The sequence below is a fragment of the Thunnus thynnus genome, chromosome 2, assembly GCF_963924715.1.
Source record: "Thunnus thynnus chromosome 2, fThuThy2.1, whole genome shotgun sequence".
NCBI classification, from domain to species: domain Eukaryota; kingdom Metazoa; phylum Chordata; class Actinopteri; order Scombriformes; family Scombridae; genus Thunnus; species Thunnus thynnus.
This window is the reverse complement of record NC_089518.1, coordinates 15,582,811-15,594,550: the sequence shown is the minus strand read 5'-3', so window position 1 is coordinate 15,594,550 and position 11,740 is coordinate 15,582,811. Positions and strand designations below refer to the sequence as shown.

The following is an 11,740-nucleotide window of genomic DNA, read 5'->3' as shown; positions in this document are numbered from 1 at the left end:
TTTTCAATCGTCTGTATTCACTTCTAACGTAACGATGTATTTACTAAGTATCAATTAATCTTGGATTCTCAAGAACAGCATAAACTCGTAAACTTTTTAAATTTAATTACCAATTACCACACCTCTCTTTTTTCACTCACTACTGTATATCTGAACAGGCTGTATATACTGTACATAACCACTTACTATCTGTAACATTTCACCTTTTTTACCATTTAATCTCAGCACTCGGTGCTCTTCATTTCTTTGCACTATTTATATCTTGTTTACATATCACTGAACGGTTTCACTTGTATATAGTCATTTCTTGTGTATATATCTGAAGATTGTTGTTGTTCTGTGTAGGTACATTGAGAGCCACTAAACCTGTCAAATTCCTTGTATGCGTAATCATACTTGGCCGATAAAGATGATTCTGATTCTCCTTTAAAAAAGTTCTTCATTCATCAAATGTTCAGTAGCATAACAACATCAACTTTTAATAATAAAGGTTCAGTATACCCATGGGTAATCACATATAACAGAAAAATAAAATAGACAAAAAAAAGATTTGATCATTTGAATTACATAAAAATGCTGTTTTACTGATACTGTTCATTTGTATTCACCACTTTTCTGCTAAGTGATGAGCAGATAGTCTTAATGTGAGAGTTTATATTACAAAAGACTAAAACATGTGGTTTTACATTTTAAAACTTACATTTGTTTTGAAAGTATTAAATGTTAATAATAAAAAAAGGCAATTCTGCATCTAACTCACTCTAATGATACGTGTGAATACAAAACAAAACAAAACAAATCTTAACTAGATAAATACAATGCAAAGTCAGATATGTAATGATTACAGAAGAAACAACAAACATCTTTCCAAAACTTTACACTACAAAAATAATTTATACTATAGTTTCTAAATGGCTTCAACAGTAGCCCTTTGTATCTTAAAAAAATAATGTATTTTAATGATTCCAATACACATAAATAGCATTGCACTGGTTTGGCCTGTTTCCCTGAATGCTGAGTCTGTTCATTATTAGTAGCATCAGTTTATTCAGTAAAAATTTCATTGGACTTATTATGACAACATATTGCTTTAATGAATATTGGAAATAGAAGACAACATATAATGTATATAATATAACATATAATCTAAGCAATGACTAATATTCAGTATTATTAATATGTGTGATCCATTTCAAATCTCAAATCTCTCAACCTTTAGCCTCTGAGTCTTGGACACATCTTGCTTTCTAAATCAGCCGGACAAGGCCATTATATGCCTTTCATACATTATATACCTTCCAAAAATGATTTAAGCTATCAATACAGCGGCCGTTATTATATCTATGAAAACTGATGTCACTATCAGTATAATATAATAATATGAGTATTAGTAATATGAGTTAGAATCAGGGCAGTGAGAGGTTAGTTGTCCTCAGTCTGTGACAGCACATTGCTACTTCAACATTTATAAAGTGGGGAAAATTAATATTCTTTTTAAGTGTGACATTGATTTTTCTAAGAAAGCTATAAAGTTGTCCAGCTTCCATTCACAATTCATTTTGTATGCTACTATATTTACTGAAACTTGTGCTTGACATAACACCATCTTTTAAAATAACAGCGCTGAAAGCCATCATGGCTTAAAAAAGGAAAACATGTTGTCAGCAATCTCCTAAATTCTCATGAGACTTTTATTTATTTATGTATTTTTTTCATGGGAATAAATATGCTTTTAACAACACTTTTATGGAATATACTCACATATTTGAAGGGCATTTCTTACTGCCTTGTTAAACCTCAGCTGTAACACACTGCAGTTCTCTCTGGTATATTTCTGTAAGTATGCACGTGAGTGTCCATACATATACTGTATGTGTTTCACTTGCATATGTGTGGGGGGTTTTAAGTAAGAATTTCATCTGTACATATTCATATATGTGCATGTTATCTATAAATATATGTGCAAGTATTTTAAATGTGTTCATGTGAGCATTGAAAAAAAGCTATATTTATGGAACAAATGCCTTCTTATACTAATCTGGTATGAAATACAATAAGCACTGAGGATAAAATGTTGTCATAAAAACTGACCCAAGAGCACATTAAAGCAAGTAGAGAAGGGAGATGCGGTTAATGTGGGTGTGACTGCTTTTTTTTTCTTTTTGAGAGAGAGAGAATAGCTTGTGTGTATGTATTGTCTGTGGCCACATATTACTTTCAACCACTTTTCAGATCTGGCGACAACATCATCTGTTTTCAGCCAGTCAGAATCTCTGATGTCTTACATCTACTGAACCAGCTTTATAACCTCAGTCACACGTAATGGCAGACAGAGAGAGAGAGAAAGAGAGGGTGACGCAGACAGCTACACACATCAGTGAAACAAATTATAGGTTAAAGTGTGTGTTGGGGATGGGGGTGGATTACTGACACTAGAGTGTATATCCCACTGTCTTGCACATGTGCACACACACGTAAAAGTGATTCAGGGTTTCTGCAGTTGTCCCAGGTCATGTGTTGATCCTCCTCTCATCTGTCACGGTCTCATCTGTCCTCTACTCTGTCACTGGATTTACAAAGGCTCTTCAATTTTTCGAGTTTTAACACTTTGTATCAGAGGTTTTCTCATTTAATGTGCCTCCATTGTACTCTGGACTTGTGTCCAGACAATGTGATCTCTGTAGCTCTCTGTCACAGGAGCACCACATGAGCACACCTCAGCTGTCTGAGCAGCTGTTGCCATGACACCATCTGTGAACACACTCTGCCCCGGAGCTCCCAACAGGAGTGTGAGAAAACACATTGTTTCTGAAACGCACACACACACACACACAATGTGAATGAATCCTGCATGTATGGCTTTAGCCTAGATAGAGTGGAACAGGATCCTTTTCTTCCCGAGTCCGGGGACTAATGCTTCCTGTGTGACCCAGACAAGGTTTGGACAAGAGTCTCTTGAGTGTGGTTTACAGTCTGTGCTGCCAGCTCCCTGTATTAACATGAGGACGCTAAAGCGGCAGGGTTAGCCAAGGTAAGGTATTACAGGTTAATGCTGGAGCTCCTGACGTGGCTCCTACACTATTTTTGTCCCGACTTAAATTAGTACAAGGATGGTCGTTCATATTCTGAGCTGATTCATCACTTACTTCATCTTCACAAAAGTCTTATCATATCCACTACTCAATATGGTACAATTAAATTGCTTCTTAAAATAAAACATAAGCATTTTGGATACTTTTCAATATGTTTTGACTCCATTCACAGTTGCCCTTCTGGCCTGAGAGATTTATTTGCACAAGGTAGCTATAAAATGTGTGATAGTGATGTAAACAAGCTGATGAAATGGTCAAACAAACTCCTTTAAGACTCTTACAGAAGTGAGAAAATGGTGAACCGCATAAGTCAACACACAAGGAGGCTTGGTAATGTCTCTCTGTACAGTTTTATTTACATGATACTATTCTGTCGTAATGCTGGATAGCAAGATTATATGTAATACATAAATATCAACACAGTTTGTTGTTTTTTCATTTTTTGTACAAATTTGCATATAACTAAGAATCAGAAAGGAAAAACTCAAACGGATACATACAGTTGTCTTAAATGAAAAACACATCCTTACAGGGGAGAAAAGGGGAGGTGGGGGGGTTAACACAAGTCACAAACATACATGGGCTTCAATGTGTCAGGCAGCCATGAAAACACACTTTGCACAGGTATGTGCACATGCACGCGCACAAATACACACACGCACACTTCTCTACGGTGCTCTATAGCAGACACACAGACCAACAGCTGTTAGACAGATGAGAAGTTACACCTAATCTTGGTATCTATTATTTTTCATAAATCTAGCTCTGGCATGCTCCTGTAGTTCTGTAAACATGTGCTGATAAACCGGGTAGCTCCACAGACGAAAGGGTTGGGGAACAACACACCCACTCACACGCATACACACACACACACACACACTCACACACTCACACTCTCTGTGCTCACATGAACGTTCTGTTAGCGCATTTTTAAAAAAAAGAAAATCATGGTTCACATACCCTAATTCCACAAATGCACTGAATACATGCGCTAACACCAGTACAATATCAATGGAAGAGAAAAAAAAAGCTAATAAAACATAACAGATAATTGTCTCTCAGCAAATAAAATATCTGAAACCCTAGTTGAGTGATGCCAAATATTTCTGAAACACTACTGCAGATGAAGAGTAATTCATGCATTTATCGCATTCATTCATGTCCCTACAATACTGTAGCCTAAATTCACCTACCAGACCTGCCAGGGAGGGGTGCCATCCTTCCTCCCAGGCCACATCCATCAGCCCTCCACCAGGCGTCTGTGGTTACAATCTGAGCTCAGACCAGTTTGAGAACTCCTTTACCCATTATGTCTATTGCAAGTGTTTAGATTCAGTGAAACGTGGAGTAATTTGTTTGTCCCTGTCTAGCATGATACCTCCAACATTAATGGAAAAAGCCTCATCACAATCAAACCTATCAGTCAACATAGACATGCTGATCAAAGGGTCACTGAGGCGGACTATAGAGATGGCCCATTGCTCTGCTGGGGTTGAAGCTGATGGAAAAAAAAAAGTAAAAGGGAAGACAACAAAGCTTAACACAGCAGCTGTGAGGTAGGTAAAGCTAGGAAAGACAGAGACAAGGTAACAAAGCCCCTTGTGCACAGTGGGGGACAGTTGTACGGTTCTCCAAACATTGACTGACTCCTGTACCAACGGAGCATAGAACAAGAAGTTCAAAGGTTGAGGGACACAACTTGTGCGGACTTTAACTGTGTAGTTTGAATGCTTTGAAAGACCTGCCGGTGTCTGACACATGACAGGTAAAATGGCTGTCTACAGTTTGGCACAAAATGGCGCCTGGTTTGGGTGAGAGGAGCACAGCATATCCTGGACAGTTACTCTGGGCTGCTCTTAATAAGACAATACATATTCTTAAAAAAAGAGGACTGAACAGCGGCAAAGTCACACCACAGAAAATAGGATAAAACAAACTAATGAATTAATCAAAAAAAAAAAAAAAAAAGGAGAAAAATGATCATTCATGCATCTCCCTCAGACAGGATCTTTTCATTTTTTTCTTCTTTTTTTCCCGTTATTTTCTTGAGGTTGTAATTTTGTAAATCAAGTCCTTTCAATTCTCACTTAGCCACTCATGCCAGTGCTCATTTCAAAAGGTTCACACTCATACTCCAGTCTTTTTCAAAAGGTGTTGTCGTCGATGCCGCCACTGCTGTCATTTTGTCAAAATCTATATTCTCTGGATCTTGTCAGCCACCACCACGGGGTTTTCTTTACGGATCTTGGCAGCAGCCTCGGCCTTGTAGTCATAGGGACAGTTGTGCTTGTCGGAGTACCGGTGGATGCCACAGAACAGGTTGCCACAACGACAGTCGAATCCTGAAAGCACAATGGCCGAGGGTCAAAGCTTGTACACAAGAAATGAACAACTATACAAGACAGGTGATTAAACAAAACCTTCTTCTTTCCATCTATTAAACGTACAACAATTATTACAGCCAACTGAGAATCACCAACAGTGATGAGTTCATGTGTGATTGGTTCATGTTCTTCTTGCTCACCTGTAAGGCCCACCCTCTTGCGGCACATGAAGCATCTATTTTTCTTAGGCTTGGGAGTATCACCTTTGCTTTCGTCACAGCTGGAAGAAGCTACAGGAGTAGGGCTAGAAGCAGCAGGCTGGCTTACAACTGCAGATAAAAGGAGAAAACTAATTAGACAAGCAGGGTTTAATTTCACATTATCTGATATCTTCAATTTGCAAAAGCAGTTGATAATATTTTTTTTCCCCCCACAGTTCTGTAAGAGACGCAAATGCTGCCATCGAAAATTGTGCACTTTTGGCCCAAACGTTTCTCTATATTAGATAGATAGTAATGAACACGTGACTTGTCTCTAAACTGCCCCCTCTTGTTCTTGCCAGAAAATAGTGCACTACTCTGAGAAAGCTTCTGGCAGGCAGCATCAAATCTGAGAATGCCCTCCGGTGTAGAGGTATTTTTAAACCAGGTTTATTTTTAGGCAGCCTCTCTTTCTCGGAGGCAGTAAGTAAAACCAACAGTTGGGTCTAAGGTATGTAACGGCGCATCAAAAATAAACTGTGGCTACAGTGGGTCCTACAAGGCAACGTTTGCCTTAAGGAGTCTGCATGTGAGCGGTCAACTGCATGTGTGTCAAATGCCTGCTAGCCTATCTGTTTCTACAAGTGTGTTTATGTGTGTGTGTGTGTCTGTATGTGTGTCTTACCAGGCTCTAGGGGTTCTGGCTTGTCCTCTCTCGAGATGCTCATCTCTGTCATTTGTTGAGTCACAGGAAGAGATCCTTGAACAGTTCTGAAGGTTTAAATAAAGGGAGAAACAGGGATGAGCAGTTATCCAGACGTTCAACCTTTGTTCCCAGTTAAAGAAAGCTCGCTGACTACTTCGAACAGTCAAACACAGCCAGTACTGACCTAGACATGTCTGGTGAAGAGGCAGGGGAGGCATCAACCTTGGCTAGACTGGCTTCTAGTCTCTGGATGGCTGAGGCCTCTGAGGTAGGACTAGCAGCTGAGCCTGGATGAGAACATAGTCCATTAGACTCAAACAGTAATCAATCACTTTTAAAATCAATACATAGTATCAAATATTCACAATGTTGAGAGAAAAATACTCCATAGATCACTAAACTCTCTTTGAAGTAACACTGTATTGACATTTAAATGAAAATATAACAGATGAATCTCATCTGGCACAGACTGATCATTTCAAATGTCTTCATTAATGTGAAAGTGTCAGGCCATTTTCTCTGTTCCAGAGAGTCTTCCTCCTCTTTCATAACGTGTTTGTCTCTCTTGAAAAACAAGTTCCAACAGGTTGCCAGTGTCAAACTGTGAGAGAAACTTCAATGTTTGACCTTAGAAATGTCTAAAGGAGTGAAACACCCCCCTAACCTTGAACACAGCCGTGAAGAAAACAGCTGTCTTTCATTACACAGAGTGGAAAAACAGAGTGGGAGGGCAGGGGGAGGAGAGCTGGGGAAACACACTGACTGGCCTAGAAGTGGTTGAATTTCAAAACAATGTCTACACTTCCTTGAGTTCCTCCTTATCTTTGGCTGTAAATATATATAGGTTGAGATACAGTTATCTGTTTACATTGTAAACTCATGGCTTCTGAACTCAAGCTGGACTGCAATCATTTTTACCATTTCCTGACAAAGAGACAGAATTCTCTGTCTGTCTCTTTTATGTGTATTTATGTGGGCTGACTTACCCATAGGGCTGAGGGGGCTCATCCGGTCGCTGCTCTGCTGCCGTGTCAGGTGTTCCTTATAGCATACGGAGCACATACCATTTGTTCTTGGGTTGCCATAGAAACCGCAGCCCGTGGCACAAAGCATGGGCACCGGGCTCTGGTTCGTCTCTTGGGCCATTGCTAACAGAATGAGCAAGAGAGAGAGAGAGAGAGTGATTAGATCGATAGACACACAGTGAGAGCATCGTCTTGCGCAAAAAACACCTCGATGTGAAATACGTCTGAATGCTAAATAGTTTCCCATCAAAGGAAACGTTTCCCTGCGAGGGACTCAAGTCCCAAAGAAACTTGCTGCAGTATCAACGGGGCAGACAGATAACAGGAGAGTCATATTATGAAAATTTTAGAGCAGCAGGCTCATCTGTTTTGACTTGCCCTTTAGCCTGAATACAGTAATGAACAAGAATGCTTCTCCACAGGAAGTCCAGAGAACAAACAACACTCACTGTGTTCTGTTCAGCACCTTGGCAGAAGCTGGACTCTGTTTGGTCCCACAGCTTTGTTCACTGTTGTGTCCTCCTCTACTCCCCCATCCACCCCTTCACACAGTTTTGAGAACAGTTGGTACAGCTCTTCCAAACATTTCACATCCCATTTCTCAATTTCATATCTGTAAACTTCTTTAGGAAAACTTTACTTTTCTGTAACTCATAACTAATTAGTTATTAAGTCATAATTACTTACTTATAACTAATGTAAACTATGTTATGTGTGAATAGAACAATTGACCTCCAGTTTACCTTGTAACTTTACTAGAATTAATGTATCATCATTCTATGTCATGACTATTATATGATTACGAATGACTCTGCTCAATAAGTCACATTCCTTTACCAGCGTATTCACTTCCTGCCTCTAAGAAAAGAGCTCTGACTCACAAACTGTGTCTCAGCCATACAAGAACAATAACAAGAACAGCAGGTAAGACAATACACCGTTTTAAGCCAAATTCACACAATAACGAATTACAAAGAACAAATTAGGTCGACGGTTTCAGTAAGTATCGCCCCACAACCCCCTCCCCCGTGGTTCTTACCACACGAGACATTTTGAAACTTCCCGAGTCACTTCTGCCCACACACCCATAAAACCAGCGTGTTTGTGCGTAGCTTGGCAAAACGTGTTGCTCTATGACGTTGTAGCTCTGCTGCAATGCAATACAGCAGGAAGTTGTGTAATGGGAGACGCTGCCTTTGAGGCAACAGTTCAAAAACACCTTGATGAATGAACAGACAGACAGACAGGAAGGCCAAGATTAGTTGGGTAAGAGGCATCCTGTCTACCAGTCCTGCCCTGACTGTTTTACAAATCATCTGATCAACTGATACCACACCAAAAAAAAAAAAAGACAGTCAGCGACAACTAGTGTACACAGCAACAGTATCATGTTTCCCTTGTAAACAACCTTTGGCCCTGTTGTGCTGCAACATGGCAGCTGCCTGCTTGCGTTGGTGTGAAGCTTCTCTGTATTCTGGTCACGGACACAAACAGAGCAGGCGAGCTGAATGTTCCAGGAGAGGCTGGCAGTTGTTTCAGAACGTCCTGTCAGTTCACTGGAGGTACCCTGACCTCACCAACAGACTAACAAGTGCCATTAAATCTTGAGACCCCCCACCCCCCCGCCGCCCCCTATAAACCCCCTCCTTCCTCCTCTACCCCTGCATGCTATCACCGCTGTGGCAACAAAGGGTTTCCTTGGAAAAGCCCCACAAAGACCCTCTCTCCCTTTGCGTCACGTGTTCAGCTGCTGACTGCTGAAAATACCAGGAGCATAGAGCAAGAGGTCTGTAGCTACCTTGTAGCTGAACAAAAGGAATTTTCAAAAAAAAGGACGGATCTGGTTTGCAGAGCTACTAATCTAGACATCTTCTTGGAAAAGGTCTGAGCAAAACACATCTTCAGAGGAATGATATCTATTTAATCAGAGACTAAATCGTCTGACAACAACAACAACCAAAAAAAACATGAAAGATACAACTAGGAACAAGACAAATCTCATATCTGCAAACAGATAAACCGTGACGGTTGACTTTGTGACACAAAGGAACAATGGACAGTGTGGCTCAGCTGTCACATTTGGGCCCAGCTGTCACACACACAGCAGGCATGTTAACCTAACCTTTACATAGACCCCTAACGAACAGGGATAATAACGTAGAAGGTAAACTCAGGTTACCCATGTTTAAATCTGCCCTCCTTTCAACCTGACACAGCACACTCGAGAGGTTTTAAATGTTTTATGGTCAAAGGCGCTCATGCTGTTTATGAAATATAACCGATCATATAAGGTTTGTTTGTCTGAGGTAACTGGTTATACTGATGACTGAAATTTCTAAAATAATCCGTTTACAATTTGCTGTGTATTATAAAGCACATCCGACAGGGCAAGTCAGGGGGTTTCCAGCACAGGACAGATTACCATCCACAATCATCTACCACCAACTTCCTTTCACAAAAAACCCACTCACAGCGGTAACATATGAAAACTGGTCCGACTCGAAATTGTGCTGTTTCGTTTCTAAGCGCCCTAATAGTTAAACACAGTATGAAAAACATACATGTGATCATCTGGAGCCAACAAAAGAGGAAGACCGTGCTCCTGTGTCAGCCGCAAGCTGAGCTCATATTTCAGGCCCTGCTGGGCTGAAAACTACTGAGTCACACTGAAGGACAGAACAGAAAAAGCCCACTGTTGTTTTTGTCACAAGCAGTGAATTATCCTCTTTAAAAAAAAGGGGTGGACACAGTGTAACGAATAGTCATTTGAGACCGACAGGAAAGCAACAGCTCTGATGTTTTTGTGAATTATCCACCAGTCTAGACAGTGTGGTCTCTGCTCCCTTTGTTTCTTCTTTCTTCCCTTTGTCTGCAATCTCTCTGCTTCCTGTTTAGTAGCTCCCTTTTCTCACAGCATTTCCACTAATAACCATTTTCTACGTGTTTTCAACGAAGCAATGTTAATAAACCTCGCTTATATAATCAGCCAAGTACTTAGAAACGACTTGGTGGTGCCACACAGCTCCTAACACCGAGCAAACCTCGATTTCTCCTAAGCAGAAACTACTGCAAACACTTGGGGCAAAGCTGTTGTACACACATTTAATATTTAACCAAATGCTCTGTAGTAATTTCACAGCTACTCTCTCGCTCTACTTGCCTATTCTGGCTGATGAATTTTCTATTTCTAGACAGGAATTAGCTGGCTTTAGGTTCCCCATCCCCCAGCTCGGAGCAAATAGAAAAACAAGAGACAGTAACCAGCACTATAGCTAGCTCCCTCCCTTGTTTTCCTCTCAACCAGACGGAGTCACGTTCAAGGGCTTGTGATATTTCCACCTAGGAGGAGGACATGGTGGTGCTGGTGTTGGTGGTGACAACTTCAACCAGCAAAAGAAGAGGGAAAAAAGGGGGCTTGTTTACCACACATAAAAACCATCACCTGACCTTTTCAATCCACCGTTAAAGGTCGCCATGACCGACCGTCAGCTTAGTTAAATACCTTTTCTTTTTCGTTGTTTACCTCGACAGGCTGAGCTCACTTCAAAATTCATCCTTGTTGTTAAGAAAAAGAAGAAGAAAAACAATAATCCAAGATCATCACCTGCTAGAAATCGATGAAGTTTCTCGCGAGACGACAGAAAAAGTGGCCGTTTGTCTGTCTTGGCAGCACAAAAAGGTCGAGGAAGGGTTGGTTTTTTTTTCTTCAGGTCCTGGAAACGTCCTTTTCTCGTGTTTATGTGGCGTTGTCCTCCGTGTCAGACTGGTTTAGGTGGGTTTAAACTCTCCCTTCCTCTCGCCCTCCTACCTCTCTTTCTTTCTCTCTCCGTCTCCCGTTTCTTCTGGATGGATGTTTGTTTCCTTCTTTAGTAAGAGGAGTGGCGGATGACGTCACGGGCGTCGCTATTGGCTGCCGGCGGAGCCCCCGGAGCTCTATGTACAGTTCTGCCAGACAGAGTCGGGTCTGCGCATGCGCGTAGCCAGGGTTGCGTATTACACATCTACGCGTCATCCTCCTACAAGGACACGAATCTTTTTATTGAGTAATCTACCTAAATGATTGCACACATGAATAATGATGCTGACATGACTGAAATAAAAGAAAAAAAATAATAAAGGCATGATTAAGAGGGTCATCACTATAATACCAGCTGTACCCACAAATTATTCATATTAGTTTAAAATACAAATTGTGCAATACAGGCTGTATACTGTACATCACCACCTACTATATATATATAAAGTGACATGTCACTTTTTAAAAAATCTCATCAAATTATCTCATCAATCCTTGCACTCTTCACTTCTTTTCTATACTATTTGTATCCTGTTTACATATTACAGAAACTGTTTCACGTGTATACAGTCATTCCTTGTGTATATTTCTGAAGAT

The 11,740-nt window shown here is 40.5% G+C and overlaps 1 protein-coding gene across 1 annotated transcript; it reads right to left on the bottom strand.

Annotated features, from left to right (window-relative positions):
* Positions 1 to 3,423: 3,423 nt before the first annotated feature.
* Positions 3,424 to 11,197, bottom strand: zfand5a (zinc finger, AN1-type domain 5a). The gene is made up of 6 exons (XM_067605714.1): positions 10,952 to 11,197; positions 7,309 to 7,470; positions 6,507 to 6,609; positions 6,302 to 6,387; positions 5,617 to 5,745; positions 3,424 to 5,434 (listed from the first exon to the last, which is right to left on the bottom strand). Exons 2-6 carry the CDS (start codon positions 7,466 to 7,468, stop codon positions 5,286 to 5,288), a joined length of 627 nt encoding a protein of 208 aa, XP_067461815.1. The 5' UTR covers positions 7,469 to 7,470; positions 10,952 to 11,197; the 3' UTR covers positions 3,424 to 5,285.
* Between the last annotated feature and the right edge of the window lie 543 nt (positions 11,198 to 11,740).